Source organism: Phocoena sinus, chromosome 2 (assembly GCF_008692025.1).
Source record: "Phocoena sinus isolate mPhoSin1 chromosome 2, mPhoSin1.pri, whole genome shotgun sequence".
NCBI classification, from domain to species: Eukaryota; Metazoa; Chordata; class Mammalia; order Artiodactyla; family Phocoenidae; genus Phocoena; species Phocoena sinus.
In genome coordinates, this window is record NC_045764.1 from 7,285,370 (window position 1) to 7,307,477 (window position 22,108).

The 22,108-nt window shown below is 39.9% G+C and overlaps 1 protein-coding gene across 4 annotated transcripts in view; it reads right to left on the reverse strand.

The window, feature by feature from the left end:
* HSPA14 (heat shock protein family A (Hsp70) member 14) overlaps window positions 1-22,108 on the reverse strand; it is a 35,786-nt gene that overhangs the window by 12,095 nt on the left and 1,583 nt on the right. The window contains exons 4-12 of one of the 4 annotated variants that reach the window (XM_032622142.1): window positions 19,423-20,150; window positions 18,416-18,914; window positions 14,009-14,057; window positions 13,783-13,888; window positions 12,551-12,641; window positions 11,518-11,622; window positions 10,269-10,430; window positions 8,904-9,059; window positions 6,924-7,026 (exon numbers count right to left, since the gene is read on the reverse strand). In XM_032622142.1, coding sequence (XP_032478033.1) covers window positions 6,924-7,026; window positions 8,904-9,059; window positions 10,269-10,430; window positions 11,518-11,622; window positions 12,551-12,641; window positions 13,783-13,888; window positions 14,009-14,057; window positions 18,416-18,914; window positions 19,423-19,984 — 1,833 coding nt within the window. In that variant the 5' untranslated portion in view covers window positions 19,985-20,150. Of the gene's footprint in view, window positions 1-6,923; window positions 7,027-8,903; window positions 9,060-10,268; window positions 10,431-11,517; window positions 11,623-12,550; window positions 12,642-13,782; window positions 13,889-14,008; window positions 14,058-18,415; window positions 18,915-19,422; window positions 20,151-22,108 lie in introns of those variants that run through there. The other 3 variants (XM_032622143.1, XM_032622144.1, XM_032622145.1) reach the window with 3 other exon arrangements.

Below are 22,108 nucleotides of genomic sequence, written 5' to 3' on the forward strand. Positions count from 1 at the left end.
GCTAGAACAGCTCCTGGTGTGTGTGGCCAGCCCACCACTACCGCCCGTGGCCCTCCCACCAGCTACTGGTCCTTGCCAATTACAATCCTATTTGTGCTCTTACTTTTCTTACAGCAAAGAGTTCGACGTGAAACTCTTTACTCTCTAAACCCAGTTCTCAAACTAGTAGGAGAATGAAAGGAAGATCGCCAGACTGTGTGTCTCAGGAACAATGGTTGGGGGACATACTTCTCTTTGGAAGAATGGTATGGTACAGTGAGTCTACCGTACTACATGGCATCTGGGCAGCTTAACTGTGGTGTAGGGCCTAAGATACACATACTGTATTCTTATGTGCGGAAAGAAACTGACCTTCTTTCATATCATCTTTGGGAAAAATCCCGGCATCAGTGCGCTGGATAAGATTGGGGCCAACGATGTGCTTATGACTGACACTGAATTCCATATAAACACTACCGATACTTTGGTATCGGGTTTGATTTGCTTATTCCTAGAGAAATGAGTATTTTGGAAAACTCACGAGGCAAGGAATTTGGCACACTTTCTTATGTTGAACTTAAATTACAGCTATGAAAGTGATAACTTAAAATCATATTCCCACATTGTGGAACTGAAGGCTGACTTGAGAATTGTACATCTATCTTTGGAGTAGTCATGCGGACCTATTTTGTGAGGTGATATTTTTCATGACGAAATGAAATGAGCTTGGACCCTCTCTCACACCCTGCCTTGGGTTATGAAGAAAAGGAAGGTACTATCAGCCTACTTCCTGAAGAACATCGTGCATGATTATGTTACCTTGGAATAAAGGGCAATTAAAGCACCGGATGTCTTGGTTTAGAAGGTACTGTTCTGAGTAAACGAATTAGATATATTGTGATATTTTGTCATTCTAGGTAAGTTCAAGCACTTTAAAATCCCCTATTTCTTGAGTATGTCTCGGGAGCTTTTAAAAGAGAAAAGCAGTCTCTGCTTACAAAGTTATACAACCTTAAAGAGCAGGTCATGCTGTGTGGACAGAAAAAAAAAAGGGAGGTGGGGAGAGGAAGGGTTAGCAAAGGTCTGAGCATTGGCTCCAGCTTCTCACTTGCTCATTGCTTGAGACTCAACCATGTGCCTCTGACTCTCCCTAAACGGGAGCCTTGGGGACATACCGATAAGCCATGGTCCATCTCATCATCCAGGAAGAAGAGAATGAGCTGGAGGCAAGAAGCTAAGGCACTTCTTTAGACCAATGCAACCCAAAGCACAGGACCATTCCCCTTTTCAGTGTCTGATGTTAAAAGGGGTTACGTTATTCAGACAATATGCATAAGGCAGGAAAGTTCGAAATAGCCCATCTCATTTCTGCTAACTTAGCATGAAGAGCATGAAAATGATACATGAATTATCACAGAAAATTAAGTAATATATCAAAAGAATATTCCTCATAACCAAATAAGATCTATCCCAGGAATACAATGATAGTTCCATATTAGGAGATTATCAATAATTCATCAAATAATTTGAAGACAAATATAAAGAAAACCATAAGGCTGTCTTGCAGGTGTCCGAAAGCAACTGTAATGACTCAACACCTATTTCATATTAAAACACCTTTAAAAAGAAAAAAGAGAAATGCTCAATATTATAAACAGTATCTATTTCAAACCAGTTACCAGTAATTAAATCTGTTGGTAAACAACTAACACTATTCCCCTAATAAAGAGAACAAAAGAAAGAGGTCCAGTGTCAACTAAAATATTCAAGGCCTGACCAAGGCAATCAAATATAAACAAGAAGCGAGAACAGGGAACTCTACTCAATACTCTGTAATGGCCTGTGTGGGAAAAGAATCTAAAGAAGAGTGGATATATGTATATGTATAGCTGAGTCACTTTGCTGTATACCGGAAACTAACACAACATTGTATATCAACTAAACCCCAATAAAAATTTAAAAAAGGGCTTCCCTGGTGGCGCAGTGGTTGAGAGTCCGCCTGCCGATGCAGGGGACACGGGTTCATGCCCCTGTCCGGGAAGATCCCACATGCCGCAGAGCAGCTGGGCCTGTGAGCCATGGCCGCTGAGCCTGCGCGTCCGGAGCCTGTGCTCCGCAACGGGAGAGGCCACAACAGTGAGAGGCTCGCGTAGCGCAAAAAAAAAAAAAAAGCAGCAGCAAGGGGTACAGAGATGCAAGATAAAAGTATCACCAAACACGGATAAAACCCTTTCCCAACGCCCACAGCCCACTCCAGCTACCACCCCATTTCCCTTCTGCCCTTTTAGCAGAACTTCTCAAGAGTTATTTATATTTATCATGTCCATGGACTCACCTTCTTTTCTATTTAAACTCACTCCAGTAAGGTGTCTCCCTCCGTAACTCCACTGCAACTGCTTTTCCCAGTGATCTGGTCCCTTGCTCCCTCCTCCCACCCCCTCTGGCTCACTCAGTCCCATCCCCACTGCTGCCCCTTAAACATACCAAGCTTGCTCCCCTCTGGCTGTTCCCTCTGCCTGGAAAAGCGGCAGAAATTCACCCAGTCTGTTCCTTCATTTCAGTCCCTGCAGGGCTCTGATCAAAAGCCATCTCCTTAGATGGGATTCTTATCTGCAAAATCACCCTCTGTCACTAGCTATGCCCTTATCCTGCTTTATTTTTCTTCATAAGAGTTATCACAACTGGGCATTATTTTAACTGTTTCTTGACGGCAAAGACTTTATGTTTACTGCTGTGTCCCAAGTGCCTAGAACCTGCTTGGAACGGAGCAGGTGTGCTCAATAATTAGTTGTGTGTTAACTAGTAAATGGATTTGAATGCATGCCTAGGAAATTCAGAAGACTCCTTGAAAAATTATTAATACCAAGAATTCGTAAAGTGGCAGAGTATCAGATAAAGAGGCAAAACCAGTAAGTATTCTATCAGCAAAACCAAATTAGTATTGATAAATAGAAGCATAAAAATATCTCATTCACAACAGCCAGAGATCCCACAATTAAGAAAACACATAACTCAATAAAGTATTAAAGAAGATTTGAACACAGAGAGATACCAACTTTGTGGTTAGGAAAACTAAATACTGTATAGATAATATATCACTCCCCCAAATTTTATTGGCTTAATACAACTGCATCAAAATCACAATGGGATTTTTATCTAAGAAGTTGAAAAAATAATTCTAAAGTGCCCTGAAAAAAACCAATATGAATAAAAAGAATTTTTAAAAATTGCAACGTTAATAATGAGGGTTTACACCTACTCAGAAAGTAAATTGCTTTTGGTGAGCAATCTGATAAATACTAAAAGTCTTAAAATTTGGGATTCTACTCACAAATCTTATTCCAAGGAAATTAAGGATATTAACAAAGCCACAAAGACTGCTATTTATAAAACCAAAATAACATACACACTCAACACAAATAATTGGCTGTGTAAATTATGATACATCAGTGCAACAAAATGCTATGCAGGTATTAAAATTGCAGCTGAAGAGTCTGGATGCTTGGTAAAAACGGCGAGAATTAACTGCATCGGTATATCTACGTACCCTTCTACAAGCCCACTTGTAGACAATACGGGAATTTAAGAAGATATAAATGGCAGAATAAATGCAGGAGAGAACTTGAGCTTGAGATTTCAGCAAATTTTGGAAGCTGAAAGGGAGAGAAGTAGCTGTCTTAAAGCTGACGTGGCCTGAGATAACCAAAGGGGAAGCGAGATGGTTTGCGTCACAGAACCCAGAGCGGCTTGGGACTGCGAAGCACCAAAGGCCACATGAAGCGAGGGCCAAGCCGAGGGGTGAAAGCGGGACACCGGGTGGAGAGCAGCCCCGCCAGCACGCGCACGGGGCCAGCAGACCCCCAGACCTTGGCCCTGACCCATCAGCGCCTCCTGCCCCCTCAGACACGGGGCTTCGGCCCAGCTTGGGGACAGCAGGGGAGAGAGGGGAGCACGGCGCTGAGCACACGGAGATAAAGGAAGTCTACCGTAATGAAGAGTAGGAGCCCTGACGCTCCCTGGCCTCAGAGATCAGCCGTGTCCTTCTCAAGCACTCGATGAGAGGATTCCTTCGGGAAAAACCAAATACTCCTAAGACTAGACTGCCCGATACTAGAGTGGGAAAGGCGATGGGCGTAAGAGTAAAGAGCGAGCACGAACTGCGGGGGCAGACTGTGAGCTCCAATCCCAGCGCCGGCAAGCGCGTGCCAGCGTTACTTTAAGCAAAGCACTTAACCTCTTTGGAACCTTTTTAGTTTCCTCCTCTGGCAATGGAGATAGCGGTGCGTATCTCCTGATGCCTTTGTGAGGATTAAATGTGTGAATGACTGTAAAGCCCTCCCTCCGTCCCCATAAGAGGATTATACTTACCCGCCCATTGCCACTGCCCGGAATTGGCAACCCCTCCGTGCAGGTGGAGATTTCCCTGCCCACACTCAGGCCTGGCCATGTCTAGCTTTGGCCAAATGAATGTGACTACACTGAAGTACAACGTATCTAAGCAGAAGCTTTAAAAGCCCTGCATGTTCTGCCAGCTCTCTTCCTCTTTCCCCTCCACAGTGAGAACCGCACGTCCCAGAGAGCTGCTCCTTTAGCCTGGGTCGTAGAAGGAGAAGCACGGAAAAGAGCCATAGCAGTAGACCTACGGCCACCTTCAGCTGCCCACGTGAAACACTAGCAAGAAAAAATTGTCTACAGTAGAAAACCAGTGAGACTTGGGGGTTGTTTGTTACCGCTGCAAGGTCAACAAACTACAGAGACAACTCTATATTTTTAAGTTCTCAAAAGCTTGTATTTTAGAAGTATCTGGAGAGTGAATCTTTAACAATATTCTTAATCCTAAGGATGTACTTGACCTCTAGTCAAGCAATTGAGGATCGTACCATTTGTGGTATCTAATGTGAGGGCTGTATGACCAGTTAACGAAGGAAGAGAACTCACATTAACTGATCATCTACAATACACCACACCCTGTGCCATACATGATATTTCATTTAATCCTCATAACAACCTTATAGAGTAAGTTATACTTATATACTGATAAGTTAAGTATTATCACCCTCCTTAATAAGAAGAGACAAGTAAGGCTCAGGAAATTAAGTGATTTGTCTGTTCTGGAACAATCAGCAGTGTGAGCCTTCCAGTTCAGGTGGGTCTGTCTCCAAGCTCATTCCCTTCCACCCCTGCCTTGTACCACTCTTCCATGTGCCTTAATCTTTGTAAGCCACCTTCACCCCCCTGCACACACACCCCCAATCACCTAGCACAACGCATGGCATGTTATAAGTGTTCAAAAAAAATACTTACTGAACTAGACTGAAGGGAAAACCTCCACCAAAAGACAAAAAAATGCAATTTCCATCTTACAGCATACAGCAAAATAGTGAAAATATAAAAACTTTCAAACTATAGCAAAAAGAAAATAGTATTAAATACACCTGAACGAAGATGGAATTTATAAACTTAGAAGCAGCTGAAGAAATCAGAGTAACAGACCAACAGATTTAAATAGATAAATAAGTGAAACCTCAGTGTATCAAATACCCTCCTCCATAACAGGACCAAAGTTAAACAGTAAACTGCATGCCTCAAAAGAAGACTACAGTAAACAGCAGTTAATCTTCTGATTATATAAAGCATTTACACAAATACATTTTTAAAAATACTAAGATTTAATTGATCAAACAGGCAAAGAATATGAAATATTTACACATAAGGAAACACAAGATTAAACATTATTTAATAATATTAATAATAAATATTTTTAAAGAATCCTATAGTACCCAATAAAATATAAAGTAAAAAATATCTTTTTTTCAACTACCTAATGGAAAATTTATCTTTAAATGATAAAACTCAGTGTCAGCAAGGTTACAGTAAAATGTCTGTTCTCATATATTGCTGATGAAAGTATAAGTTAATTCAACTCTCTTGGAAGGTAACTGAAGGTAAAAATAGGTTTAATCTATTTAGACTCTTTGACCCAATGATTTTACTATGGGAATCTATCCCAAGGAGTAACCTTAAATATGGGAAAAGATGGGTATCACTGTTCTGGGGAGGGGAAGACCCGATCTAGGAGTCCAAACAGAACAATGAAGTAATCTACGGTGCTCTTCCTTTTCTAGGATATTGAGCCTATTTAAAATTGTGTTGATGAAGACTACACAGTAATATGGGCAAAGAAATTGATTATATTATTATTTAAGGAACATAGAATTCAAAATTGTGCATACAAATTAGACTAGTTTATTATAAAATAAAACACTACCTATTTTCTGAGTTTTCTTATATGAAAATTCCTTTATTAACAAAAATGAAAAAAATGTATATGTATTTTAAATGAGTAGAAATAATCTTGGGAGAAAAGAGAACAGTAAACAGCTGGAATATTTTTGAAAGTCTCAAAATCTTTTCTTATGCAAGCAAATATGCAATATTTCTCAGCAAGCAGAGAGAAGCAGTTTGGTGTACTGGTTAAGAGCAGACTTGGGAACCACACTGAGTTAAATCCTAGCTCTACCACTAAACACACAATTACCATGAAGTTACTTATACCTTTGAACCTCTGTGCCTCCAATTCTAAAATGGGGATAAATAATAACACCTACTTCATGGAGCTGTTGGTGAGCAATCAGCAAGTTAATACATGTAAAACGCTTAGAAACAGTGCTTGACACATGGCAAATGTTCTAATATCTGTCAGTTTTTGCTTACATATAAAAAAATATACTGAAAAGGAATTAGTCTTTTTTGCTAAGAAAATGAACATACAGAACTATGAGTTCATTAGAGCCATTAATCAAAATTTAATCAATGTCCTTCCTAATATAAGCTAAGACGATATTTAAATGTATAAAAATATTCTTTCAGTACCAAGGGGCTGCTTCCTAAATTCCAAATTGAAAATTACTCCCAACATAAATAAGAAAATACAAAAGTATTACCTTGTTGATATCATCTGCTGTAAATCCACTTTGTTCTAAGAGTTCTCTGATTGCTTCTATACATTTATTAAAAAGTGGAGAACAGAGAAGTTCAAATCTTGCTCTGTACACACACACATACACAAATACACATACACACAGAGAAGACACAGAAAAAAGTCAAACAAGACATCTTTTTCTTGTGAAGGTTAATGACAAAACCTACTGTGATGAATCTCTTTAGAATAGGTTTATGATCAGAACAGGATGTTAAACACCCAGCAGTGCAGTATCATGGGGTGAAAAGGTCTAGGTTATCCATCTGCAAATGTATGAAGATGTTTAGTATTAAATTCAGATGGAAGATTATCTTACCCATAGCCTGCTTGTAAGCTTTCAAAACACCTAAAAATAAATACTCAGTGTGTGGCATTTCTGACAATAAATCTATTGATCCAAATCAAACCATCATTTGGAAATTTTTGCTATTTTTATGTGTTAAAATTTTAAAAATTGTTTCTCACTACTTTTCTTTATAGTCTGAGCCTATGCTGCACATAGGTTTAGTTCTTTTGCACCAACTGAGAAGCTTACATGCTAGCAAATAAAATTACGAATTCTATTTCCTTCTTAATAAATTCTATTTCCTTCTATCTCCTTATTAAGGAGAAAACATATACTGAGTACTTGGACAAACTTAGTACTAAGTTAATATAAAGACTCTGTTGCCACAAAAGAGATTTAAATTCAATTTAACAACTTTCTTTTAGATGGTAGCTTGAAATCTCTCTTAAAAGATCTAGAGAACTTTCTGGAGCCACTGGCTACATGAGACTACTGAGCACTTGAACTGTGGCTAATGCTACTGAGGAACCGAATTTTTAATGTTATTTACCTGTAATTAATTAAAAAGTTTAAACAGCCACAGGTGGCAGTGCTGACCTGGAGTCTTCGAGAAAGCCCAGGGAGATGAGGAAGCTAAACTACAAGGGCCAGATGAAGAGAGAATTTAACCACACAGACTCAGTAAAAGCCTAAAAATAATATAATACTGTAATTCTGGACAACTTCACTATGCTTCCAAGTCATCCATTATCTTGTTGGGAGGTTTAAATTGTGCTAACGGTAGCTATTATTATTGTGAGTAATATGGAATGCAAAATGATAGGATGATAGGACAACGGCCTCCCTTGGACTTCCTGGGTGAAGGTGCAATCATATGTAAGCAATGTTTTGGATTATGTAAAAGATATGAGCATTAAAAACAATTTTATGCACATTAAACCTGTGTTTACTAAATGTCATAAAAGCTATTAAAATTTACAATGCTGCCAATGGATGACAGATCAAATAAAACCAAGAAAGGGATCAATCCTCAAAGTACTGTGATAGGTAACGGAACTCTGGAGTCAAAACTAGCTGGGTTTGAGTCCAAGGTCTGTCACTTACTAGCTGGATAACCTCGGACAAGAAATGAAACCTGTGTTTCAGCTTCCTCCTGTGTAAAGTAAGGAAAATAACAGTACTTACCTCATTCGGTTGTTAGGAGAATTTGAGAGTTAATACATAGAAAGTACTTAGAATACAGCCTGCCACACAGGGGTAACGATCAAGTATAGTAACAACCACTGATACATGTGCAAGCCCCAGAGAGAACTAGGGACTATACAGGTGGGACTGCTATTCAGTAAGAGAAACTCGCAAATCTCAAACTTCAAGTCTTCTCTCATCTTTCTTTCAAAGATCTAGGAAGCCCTTTTCACACACTGCTCTTTGTAGCTGTAAAATAACAGGGCAATCACAGCTGACAAGATTACTCTGAGAACAGTTATTTAGTCTGACAAGAGTTGGACCCCAGAAGTAAAGACAGGAAAACTCCCCTTTTATGGAGGGCTAATAAACCTCAAATGAGCAAACGAAAAACCCAAAGTGAGAAAATTACACCTAAATGTGAATACACTTGAAAGTCTTTTGTTTAAGTTTTTTGAACTGCAGTTTTACCTGGACACATTGCAGTCAAAATCTTGACCTTTATACAACGAGTCAAGGAAACAATTGGCACTTCCCAAGGTTGACAAAGAATGTTTTGCAGTGTCAGCACTGTTCATCAGTTTCACCATGGCACGGGCATTTCCTCTCACGTCCTGTTTGAAGGATCTAAATTAAAAATACAATCTTTGAAGTTTAAAAATTACTAGGTCATTTAGAATTTATTGTAACTAAAATCTGGATAATCCTTATTAGGATAACTATAAGCTCATGAATCAATATTAATACCAGATTTTAGTAGCTCCAAAATATCCGAAGAAAATTCTCTGCATTTAAAGAAGTGTCTCAAGAAAAATGAATAATCAATATACTTAACACTCTGAATTGCTGGTTTCTGTAATCACAATAATGGACTGTGCTTTGCAGAAGTACAGGAGCCATCATCTTTTTGCAGATGAGACAAAAGGAGGTTGAAGGACATTCATGCAACTGGGTCAAGTCTCACCCCTCACCCCCTACCACCACAGCATGATTACTGTTTGATGGCACAAAATTATCTGTCCAGCAAAAAAAAAAAAAAAAAACTAAAAGTGCTTCTTCAGAGAAATTTGAAACATAACGAAATACATAAAATTTCAGTTCCTCTATCTCCAAGGGGAGTTAATTGTTAAAACTGCTTGCTAAGTGGTGATGTTGATGGCCCTGTTTTTCAACATGTTGAAAAACTGAAATCCATAGTAAAATTAACACAGCCCTTCCTTGAGTTGGAACTCCTTTACAACAAAAAGCAGTACAGGTCTTTATTAAAGAAATGAGAAATTATCACTTTTTCAAGACTTCTTTTTACCCAGTTTAGTCAAACTGATGAAAATGCTATCTCAGCTTCTTTTTACAGCAGGAACGTCCCAAATATAACCTCTATATATTTGACTCATGATGTGCCAAAAAGGATTAGAATTTTGAATGGAATAATTATATCCAGCAACAAAACTAAAATATTCCTTGTGGTAGATTAGTAATAAAATAAACACTCTGCAAGACATTCACTTACTGGAACGTAACTAAAACATAATCTTCTACACCTGTAAAAACTGTTCAGAAGGTAGTGAGGCCTCAGTGCTTTTACCCTCCTTCATCCAGACATAAAAGCAACCACTGAAGAACTGAGGGAAAAATCCAAGTACACTGCACTGGGCAGCTTGGCCTCTGCTTCCCCCGGTTTACCAGAACAGACCTTAGAACTTTAGACACAAAAATATCCGGCGCACTGGAAAAAACATGTCCTCCTTTGAAGGGCAATTTCAAATAAATTAGGAAAAAATTAAACCTGAAGTGAAACTTCAATCGAAATATATCATCAAGTCCCTTTATACTCACCTCTGAAACTCAGAAGCTAGGTACTGTGCTAAGGTTTCTGTGAAATGTGTACCTCCAATGTTATTATCAGTGTTTGTTGAAAGAACACGATATATTCCACTGTTAACTTCCATGACACTGATAGATAAGGATGTTCCTCCAAGTTTGAATACCAAAATGTTGCTTAAAAAAAAAAGATAACATGAGTAAGTTATGAGAGAATCACAGCATTGTGAAGCCAGGTTCGACTTCTTAAACTAACAAGTCACTATAAATCACATATGAGGAAACTGAAAATCTCACATGAGTAACTAAGTTGTCCATGGTCATCACTCAGTGATGACTTAAGCCTAGAAACCAGATCTTCTGATTTTAAGTCAAAGCTCTTTTTCATTTAGTTGTACTGGTAAAACTGTATTCTTCTGACTAACTGGAGTTCAAAACACTAACTTTTCAAAGTAAATAAAGAAGAGATTTGTAATTAAAGTGAATTTTAAGAGAATTAAACATAAAAATTTTATGTTAATATTGTGCTTGTTACTACTGCAATAACATGTTCTACAAAAGTAAAACATATGCAAAACTAGGAGCTAATTTCCTATGTATCAAAATCCAAAATTTCTGATATTGTAATTTATATTCTATATTTTAGTTTACCTAAAAAAAAATCTGCTAGTAATTTATACATATTAGTTTAATTGTGAGAGATGAATGAAATGACACAGTTAGGGGAAATTAACACATCTGAATTGATTTCCCTAAAATTACACGATGTGTCAGATCTATTAAGACAAGTTTTATAATTAAATTAGGAGTATGTCTTACTATTTCACTATCAAATGAAGTCTTAAATCCCCATACTGGCTTTTCCCCCATCTCCTGCCAAGACAAATGTACATAAAAGACCTCACTGTTTCTAAGCATGTTTAATAATTAGAATTGGTAGTAAAATTAACGGTGCCCTAGAGCTTCAGTTGGAACTTGGCTGGGCTTATAAATTTCAAATCTTCCTCCACTAAGGGGACAAAGTGTAGGTGATAAGAGAAGGGTGGAAAAGCTCAACCTTCCCTCCTGCCTGTTATACCCTTTCACTGCTTTCCTAGGACATCTTTCTCATCTATTTGAAAAACTCTAGGTGAGAGTTTCGATGTCTTTCCATCCATAAAGGCTTGGAACCACTGTGCTATGTAACAATCTCTACTGAAATAATTGCTATAATCTAAAATGTTTTCTGCAGTGAAAAACTTAAAGCTGCAAATATGGTTTTTACCTTTTTCCAGTGGGGGAGTCTTGTCCAATTCCATAAGCCAAAAGAGCTGCAGAAGGTTCGTGGATTAACCGCAAAACATTGAACCCAGCAGCTCTGGCTGCTTCCCTGTGGGCAATTTACTTTTAACACATTTAGTATCACAACATGTTGAAGTCTACATTTTTAGAAATGCTCTGCTGAAGATTTTATGCAATAGCATATAAGACTTTGTAAGTAGAACATGAAGGGTAATGATCTTTAGAAGATAACAGAACATAAGAAACAGACCTAAGTCTTTAGGCGTAGATCACTTCCTGTTTAAAATAATAATGTTCAGAGTCTATTTCCCTGACAAAGAAAATAATGTGCTTATACTGAGTAAGGATGAGAAAGCTCTCCAAGTGCTCAAGCTTACAAACTTTAGAAAGAGATTAGGACATACTTATAATACATTTTAGCATTTTCCAACTTCTTTAATTTAGGGTCATTTAACACCCCACAAGTGCAAGTAAATAAAGCAATTCTCTGCCCCAGAAGCAACTCAGGTGTTCAGCAAAGCCCCATAGGGAACTCTATCCACAGAGCAAAAGACTGGGTGCTTGCCAATTACATTTGCATAACAACCTATAAAAACTAAATATAACTTTTTGTTTAGATGTTAACCTAAGGTGAAAAAATAATCACAAATATTTTCTAAAATTGCTTATTTTTATATAATTCCCACGTAAGCCTTAATTACATGACACTAAGGCAAAGTGATTCATAAACATCAACTTAACCTGGTAATCAAAAACATTTCCAATCAAAATAGCTAAGAAAGTACATTTAATTTTATGTTCTTTTGACATTTCATAAAATAAAGGAACTATTAATGATTACTACCATAACTTTTTACCACACGATTTACATATGTAAATATACATGTATTTACAAATACAACTTTATTGTGTAAATTATTTTCGAATGCAATTTTATCTTTCACTATATAGTGATACTGTGAAATCTGTTATTTCCTTTAACTAAGCAAGTAAAAGAAACCCCATATTATACTTACCCAAGAGCATTTTTTTGTTTTTCTCCAAAATCAAATGGAACAGTAATAACTACATCATTTGCATCTGAGCCCAAGACAGAATGTGCTGTTTCTGTACGTGAAAAAAATATTTTAAAAGTTCACGAAACGTACTGTGGTAATCATGTCATGATATACATAAGTCAACTCATTACGCCGTACACCTTATACAGTGCTGTATGTCAATGATATCTCAATAAAATGGGAAGAAAAAATATATATAAAAATAAATTCTGATGATACACAAAAATGTCAAGCGATACTCTGAGGTTTGTTAATTTGAGCCAAAGACATTCTCACTATAAGGATTTGCCAGTTCACTTGACTGCTCCACCCCAATAATCTTCTCTTGCTCTCTTAAATTGTGCACTACTTTTTTGTGGTTTTGGTATAGTTTGTGGACATGGAACTAAGTACTTTCCAAAGTGCCTTGCTCTTAGGCTTCCAAGTTTCAACCATCTCCCAAATTAGACGGGTTCTTAGACAATGAGCTTCCAATGCACTAATGTGCAGACCAACGACCATGGTGAAAGGCTGCCTTCCATCCCACAAATCCATTACACATTCCAGAGCTGAAGTAAGCCTTGCCAGTAATCTACTCCAGAACCCCTCAAGTTGCACCACAGATGGCTGCTCAGCTAGCTCCAAGCCTTCACCTGAAGTGGAGATAAAACCAGACCTACTTAATCTGCCTAAATTACTGTGGAGAGTGCACTGTCAATCTTGAAAGAGATACGACATTCACTATTCGCCAAGCTTATTGGCCACTTCATCTTTTTTTAAAAAAAATTTATTTATTTGGCTGCACTGGGTCTTAGTTGCCGCATGTGGGATCTTTAGTTGCAGCATGCGAACTCTTAGTTGCAGCATGCGTGTGGGATCTAGTTCCCTGAGCAGGGATTGTACTCGGTCCCCTGCGTTGGGAGCGCAGAGTCTTAGCCACTGGACCACCTGGTCACTTCATCTTAAGAAGTTTTGAAAATGCTAATTTGGCCCCATCCATTTACATTACTTCTAGGGAAACCAAGGTCAGGGAAAATAAGTCATTTAACCACGGTCACATAGCCAGTTAGTGGCCCGGGCAGGTCTAGCATAATTTAGGTCTCCTCACTGCTCATTCACTCAATAATCTGCTTATTAGCCCCAGATCAAAAACCATCTCTAGATTTTTTTAAAGGTCAGTTTTTAAAAAGATCTTTTCTTTTGCTCAATACCTTTCATTTTACTAAATATCAGTCTGGCAACATCCTCTGGGCTGACAAATTTCTTTTCTTCTCCAGTATCTATTTCATAGCGTAATTTCCCATTTTTTTCAATGACCTATGAAGGAAATTATGAGTGTGTTAAATAAGGAATGATTTTAATAAAAATACAGTTTCAAATCAATATAATTGGCAATTACTTTGTGTAATAGGGAAATAATAATAGAGGCATACTCACTAAACATTTACTATCCCTGATGTATTTCTGAGCCTGTGGATCATCAGAGCTGTCCATAGAGATAAACATAGTTAAATATTTATATCACTATTGTTGACATATAAGTTTTAAAGAAGACTATATTCTTCAATACCACTTGACAAATATAAAAATATAAACAAAATTAAGTTGCTTAATATTAAAAGAAACCTTGCAATATTAGGGTAGGTTTAGACGGTAGGAATGAATGGCTGCAGAATTTACAAGGTTGAGTAATTCTATTAAAGTGCTAACTTCACATTTGAAAGTGAATAGCTCTTCCTTGTTCGGATCTTACTATCAACAGGTGTTAAACATTTGGGGATGATTTTCATAATATCAATGATTTTATGTCATATATACTCGTATCTTTGATCCTGAAGACCCAACCACTGAGATAAAAAGGACAAAAGGACCACAAACTAATGGCAAACCAGAATACCTAACACCATCTTTGCTGCTTGGTTTCTGAATATGAATCAATGCCTGAAACCTGAAAGGACTAAGCAAAAGTATGAATATTATATATGTAAAAGTGCAGACTACTGCAGGTAGATAGATATATAACATCCTATACAAAGTAGGCACTAAACAATTGTGTATGGCAATGGAAAAATTAAAACAATGGGTGTTATGTTGCTCAAAATAGTAATGCGAATTAATGCAGACTGCAAAATGTTTTCACATGTATTACCTTACCTGATCTTCCCAACACTATAAGGGGCAGAGTCAGTACTTGATCCCAGGCCTTCTCTACCAGGCTAGGGTTTAGACTGCCTCGCGGTGAGATGCTAAATGACTAAGGTACTTTTGCCGTGAGCAGGGACAGGAGTCTGATCTTTGGCTTAATTTCATCTAGAAACGAAGATGAGGTAGACCCTTTCCCTAAATCCTTCTTGCAAGGGGCAGTGGCTATTCTGTCCAGAGACCAGTCTTAACTGTTTAGTAAGAGCAGGTGAAAATTAACACTGGCTAATTGCTGAAGAGTAATTGAACATCTGAGGACCCTAATCTTGTAAAGGGGAAAATGCCCAAAGTCACATGACTAATTAATAGAACAACTGGCTGGATTCCAGATCTTTAACGCAAGGTTTAATATTCTTTCCACTAGCCTTCCCCCACCCCTGCCCCTTTTCTAAACCCAATATTTATACTAGCTCCTGGACAAATATTTTAAGGGTAAGAAAAAAAAGATTAAGTGTGCCCACAGTAATTTTTTTTTCCTACCAATACTGTAATTTTGGCATGACACTTAGTGGTTCTGTTTCCTTTAGGACAGAATTTAAGTCAACCAGGATAATTTCACCAAATAGCTATCTATCACTCAGACAAGATAACTTGCCAGAAAAGGATATTTTAATGGAATTTATAGAACTCTGAGAAACAGAAAATTCTTTCTCAATTGCCATGCAGAGAGGGCCTCGCTCAGGTGAGGCCAGAAGCACACGTAGCTCTGAGGGCCACAGAGAGGCCAGACCCTGGAGGTTAGCCAGCGGAGGAGCAGAAAGCAGAGAATGGAGGTGACGACAAACGATCACGGTAGCGCCAGAAAGTAGTGGACTGACCACAGCCAGGTACAGATGACAACTTTATTTGTCCACACCAGGATTGAGTTACTGAACAGAGACAGAGGGTGGTGGCAGGCTGGCATACACAGCACCATTTACGTGGAGGGCTTCAGGAGGCAGGCAGAGCATCACTCCTAGCAGGGTACCAGGGCCTTCATCCTGCCCTTCCCCCTCCCTCCTGAAGGGCCCTGCCCCGCACTCACCAACGCTCACGTACTGCCGGGCTTCTTCCCCCCGCCACTCTCCCAGTACAGAGCCCACCCGGTCTGGAAACATCTGTCTTTACATTCATCTGCCCACTGGGCCCTCACACAGCTCCTGCGAGGTAGCAGGGATAGCCTCCCACTGGATAGGGGAGGGGCCTGAGGTACAGAATGGTCAAGTGACCTGCCTGCAGACTGACAAGGAGTCACGGCTGGGCCTACAGCTCAGACAGGATTTCTGGGCCTGTTTCTCTACAGCCTCCCCTTATTACGACTTCTCTCCTCTTCACAAGATTTGGCCTGTTTTTTCTGTCTTTAAAGATTTTTCCCTTGTTTTATTCCTAACCTTAAAGCTACTCTGCCCATTAGACCTGCACACTACTACCTCCCAAGTTCACCTTGACTTCTGCTCTTCAGCACTTCTCTCATCTCAAATAAATCCCTATGTACTTTGCTACCATTAATAGATTAATATAGTACAGGTCTAACTCTTTCAAGTACTTCCCTGTTTTTCCAGAAAGTCTACCTACCTACAGTAGTGTTATCCAGTTGTAACTGACATGGACCCCTCCACGTAAGGGCCTAAAACTGAGAAGAGAAATTATATATCTCCATTTCCGTGCCTTAAACATATGCTCTTTTAAAGCACGGAATCTGTGTCTGGGTGTGGTGCTTACAGAAGTTCACAAGTACATTCATAAATATTAATGCCATAGAATGCTTCCTTACAACACAATTGTTACCAGGATTTCACATACGTTAATACACTGCTGTGTCTGAAAATATCGCAATCAGAATTTCACTTTGCCTTTTGTCATGCTATTTATCTAATTTTTTAGAACTGGAAGGTACAAGAAATGTCACCTAGTACAAACCTCTCATTTTAGAGACAAACCGAGGCACAAAAAGGGCAAGTGATCTGCTCAGTGTAACAAAGTGTGGCAGCATTAGAATTTGGGGGTTCTGGCTAGATTCCAGTGTGTTCTACCTCGCGCTGCTTCCTACAGAATGGCCCATTCCCCAGAGAAACCTGCCATCTATTCCTGCTCCCCGTATGTTCCCGCTGTGGTCTGGACCATTTCTCCACCTATTGCTATTTCCAGCATTTAGGTAAGCAACCAATCTGGCAAAATAGAAAATAAAACCTCTCCCAACATGCCTGCACTTTTTTTCCAGCCTCTTGATTACAGGAAAGCTCTTTACGTTCTAAGTCTCCTTTTTGTACTTTCTGAAAGTACTAAATAACCGCTAAGAGCTTTAAGTTAGGTTAACGATGGTCAGTAATGGCTTCCTTTCTAGAGTAAATTGGAAGCATGGCTCAACACCATCATATCTCCTCTAGGATGTGTATGTGTTTTGGAGGGAAAAGGGGATGGATTTGTGGAGGGTTGGTGCTTAAAGAGAGCTAGCTATTGCAGGCCGTCCTTATCCACACCACCCAACTGTTCCCAAAGCTGTTCTATTCCATCATATGCCATTAATGAGGTGAACTTTTGTCTATAACGTGTGAGAAAAAGTGACTCTGGAAAGTTCCCTAAAAGAAAAGTTTTCCAGGGCTTGCCTTCTGTAACATACTAGACAGAAAAAAGGCTAACAGAGAAGAACAAAATTAGCTAAAAGCATTTGGGAAACTGATATCATCTGAATTGTTTCCACGAGGTCCAAATGGCAAACCAATGCTAAAGATATATAATTATGCATAATCATGGAACCTAAAAAATATGGAATGCAAAGAATTTACTTACATGTAATATTTTATAAGACAGCCAATTTCTCATTATATCAAAGATTATCAATATGAACCAAAACGCACGATTGTGGCTCCCTGTCAGTTGTGAATTATATCCATAGTGTTAAGAGACTGAGGACTAGTAAAATGGAGGGAAAGATGGTTTGACTATTGAGTGTGTGCTAGTCGGTATGTCACAGACACAGCAGTGAAAATATGAGATAAAGGTACCAATACGTGTTGTGTCTATATTAGCCTCACGAGCTATAGAGAGATTTAAAGAAGTGAAGCTTGTAAACTCCAGGAAGCAGTCAAGTTAAACTAGTAGATTCAAGCAATGAGGTCTTGGTATACAGCCCTAATTCTACATCTTGTCGGCTACTGTGCTTCATCCTAGCCTGACCTCAGCCAAGGTCATATGCTTTAATAACTTACATGTGTATAGTGCTTTTAAACTTTTAAACCCTTTCACATCTATTTAAGCCATCTGATCCTCACAACAACCCTGTGAGGTAGGCAGGCTGCCCCCTTTTAACAGCCGAGGAAACTGGTGTTGAGAGGTAAACTAAGTTGTCCCACATCAGTGGTGAAGCCAGGGCTAACTAGCTCTCTGGACTTGCCTGCTTCCGTTGTCTACTAGGCCACCTCTCACGTTTCTGAAACGTCTTTCAACTAGTGGAGACGCTTGGGAGAAGCAAGTATTCTACCCTTGAATATTCTAGTATTACTACCCTTCTGCACATTAATGGTCCATCCACTCTTTTTTTTTCCTGAGGACATGGAAAAGGAGGCAGGCTACCAGAAGGCAGCCGTTGGACCCGGGCCTCTGCCAGAGTAGGAGATACACCCTTGTGTGATCAGCTCCTAACTTTTGGTGTTTGAAATTAACCTCTGAAGCAACTTTTCAAGCCCTAGCTGGAAAGCACCGGTTGCCTCTTCCACTGCTGTGGCCAAGCGTCTGACGGCGACCACCGCATCCCTGCGCAGCTCATTGGCTGTGTCCTGCTGAGCACTGGCCTCCTCGCCAATGGCAATCAGCCGGTCCAATTTTTCCTCCTCCCGCTTTGAAAGTTCTCGCGCCAATCTCCTGTTTTCTGCCAACTCGGCTGCGATAGTCCTGGCCACGGACCGCCTTCTTCGCCTTGCCCACCTGGGAGGGGGCTCACTGGTCAAAGGCCCATCCCCACCAGAAACAAAAGGAACTCTGGAGGAGGAGCCCGGAGGCCGCTGTGCCGAGGCCACCCCGGGAGTGTTTCGGCCGGAGCTGGTGCAGGGGCTGGGCTCACCGGACACCCCCAGTCTGGTCACGGGGCTGCTCTGACAGGGAGCAGCTGCACCTCTGAAAAGGTGGTGGGAGCTGCTGTAGCTGGGGGTCCCTTGAGAGCACCCTGAAAAACAAAGCAACAATGTTGCAGAGATTACATTCCTGCTACGGGAATGCTTGGAGCCAGCAGCAGAGCTGAGGGACAGCGACAAAGCTATGGTATTCCCAGCAAGGCCTCTTTCCACAAGGGATGGGGAAGAATTCACTTCCTTATCTGGACATTTTGTTCTGTTGCAATCACACATCCAAAACCTCTCCCCTCGCCTTCCTGAGCCCCCTCCCACATAGCTATCCAACTACTCTACAGTCACAAATTCCTAAGTCTCCATTATTAACAATGCCCAAACTAGTCTGGTTCTAAGGAGTGCTTCCAGGTTTAAAGGAGCTCTAATATCTTACATACCTAGGGTCAGGCCTCTTAAAAACCTGAAGCCCTTTATCTTACCATTAGATTTAAAAAAGAGGGCAGGGGGCAGAAGTAGGAACTACGCTGACAAGGTCACCATCCAAACATGTAACAATTAGAAACAAGTGGCTCTGGGACCTTGATCCTTCACACGCTGGGGAGTTACCTGCACCCGAAGATTCATCCCAGGAGTCCTCAAGGTCACTGGTTTCCCGCATCTGGTCACTGATCCTCAGTTGACAATCCTCATCTGATTCCTTAACTGTTTTCAAGACAGGCTGATGATCTGCTGCCTGAGTCCTCTTTGCTCCCAGAATGCTGGCTCCTTCCTCTCCTGGGGTGTCAGGGGCCGCTAAGTTCTGATCACAGTGCTTGGCCCAAACAGCATCCTCCATTAAGTTGTCTGCGTCAGTCACTATCTGATTTCGGAGAAGCTGATCCAACGTATCATAAAAGGGACAGTGTGGTGGATCACCCGTACTTGTGGCGTGGGCCACATAGGCCTTTAAATATAATGCCTTCAGGACTTTGAACTTGGAGCGGCACTGACGCTCGGTGCGGCGGAAGCCTTCCTGCTGCATCCGTTTAGACACAGCCTGGTAGACGTCTGCATTGTGATGCACGGTCTGGAGGCGCTGAATATACTCTGCCTCACCTAGTATGGAGAGAAGCGTGCGTGTCTCCTGTCTGGACCACCGGATGCCTGCGCTGCTATTGGAAGTGGCCATAGCGGACTGGGAAGGAAGGCTAGCTGGAGGAGGCTCCTGGGCAGCAAGGTGCCGATCTGAAGGTGTGGGGAGGCTCTGTGTGCTCAGGTCTATCTCCAGGAGCCAGCCGATTCTTCCCTCTCAGGGCTAATTGCTGAGAAGCCAGGTCCAAGGACCGCATTTCTGGCTGGAAGGCCACAGGGGAATGAAAGTTACAGGGATGGGTAAGGATAATTGTGGCAGCAAGTTAAGCGGTGCTACCTGTAAGTAGGCTGCAAAGAGGCAGGATGCCAGCACTGAGAAAGCCCAACTTTGGGAGTTCGCTCAGGATGGGTACCGGATCAAGGGCTAAAAAGGGCCTTACTGGCTTGGTAACAAGGGGACTGGCTCCTCCACAAAGGGCAGAATGCTTCCAAGGCTGAGACCTGGTACAACTGTGTATCTATAAAAATCACCACTAACTTCTAAGCAGACAGACCGAGGCGGAGAAATGCCTGGACCATGAGGCAGCTCATTCTGGAGAAGTCTTAGCAGGACCTTGGCATAGCAATACATGTCTAAAGGGGCTCATTCCTTACTAACCTTGGTCTAAGTAGCATGCTGTGGCTATGTATTACCCAGCTGACTGTCACCATTGCACTCTTTTGTTAAAAGGTAACTTCCAGGGCCAGAAAAGTGAGCTGAAGTTGTTCTTGCTAATACAAAGCTTTTTGCATAATATGGCAGAAGACCTCCACGTCTTTACTTCCACCACCTGCCCCAAAATAGCAGCAAAAAAACAAACAGGGCTACCAAGGGGATGGATCTGTGGAACTGTTCGGTATCTTGATTATATCAATGCCAGTACCTTGGTTGTGATACTGTAGTATAGTTTTGCAAGATGTTACCGCTGGGAGAAAATGGTAAATCCAATAATACATTCCATCTCTCTGTATCATTCCTTGTAACAGTATGTAAATCTACCATTATCTCAGAAAAAAAAAAGTTTACTTAAAAAAGACATTGTTGGCTGCTTACAATGAGTGAATCTAGCTTCTACAACTCCCTGATTTTTTTTTCAGTCTATAATTTGAAAATTTTTGACACCAACTCAAATTATTTCCAATATGCTCAGTACTAAATTTTGTCAACAGATAAATGGATACGGGAATATATGTATCATCAGAGAATATTTGAATTCTCCCTGAAATACTACAAGTTTTGATGTAACGCATAAAGATCCTAAGGGAAAAAAATGAGTATCAAATTCAGTTTAACTAAACACAGGTAAGGGATAGTAAAAAATATCTGTATGTATAAAAGAAATAAATTTTAAATTTAATCCATGATCCCCCAATCCTAAAGTCAACACAAGGAAATTTCTACCTAAATTCTTAACTGACGAAGTAGAAAGGAAAGAACCTGGGGCTAACGGTTAGGCGCCCTGGACTGCAGTCCTTTCTAGTTTACCCCCTAACTAATTTAGGGATAGCTAACTTCTGTGTGCCTTGATTTTCTCATCTAGAAATGGGAAGGGATAAAACCTGCCTGACAGGGATTTGAGAGGATTAAATAAAATAATAGATGTGAAAGCACTTTGAAAATTTAAAAACACTATAGCAAGTATTACAACTCCAGTGAAAATGAAAACCCCTAATTATCATGGTAATCTATAATTTGAGGAGACAGAAGTCTGGGGAAGTGAGCCTCTTTAATCTTTTAATTAAAGTTACAACAGCTGATTAACCTGATTCTTAAGACATTAATTAAGCTGTTTCCCTAATGCTTAAATTTGAAAGCCAACTGTTAAACTTAGTTCCCAAAAAGTGTCACAAAAAGATCTAAGGAAGAAAATCAATAGCTTCTACGTAAATATTTCACCAATTATAATAGATTCCACGAAATTCAACTACAGTGCAAAGAAATCTTCAAATTCGCACACAATCTTTCAAGTTCCCTCAGTTAAAAAAGTACTGTACAAATGTGGTAAGTCCAAATTCCCACCTCTGGATGACACAAATTATCAAAACTAAATGTATGTTGGCATCTATCAATACTAACAGATCTGAAAGCAAGGAACAATTGTCTGAGTGAATCCCATCCTTGAGAAGACTCAGCAGAAGATAATATCAGAAGATAACAGCCTCCTAGAGTATTCTGTGAAAT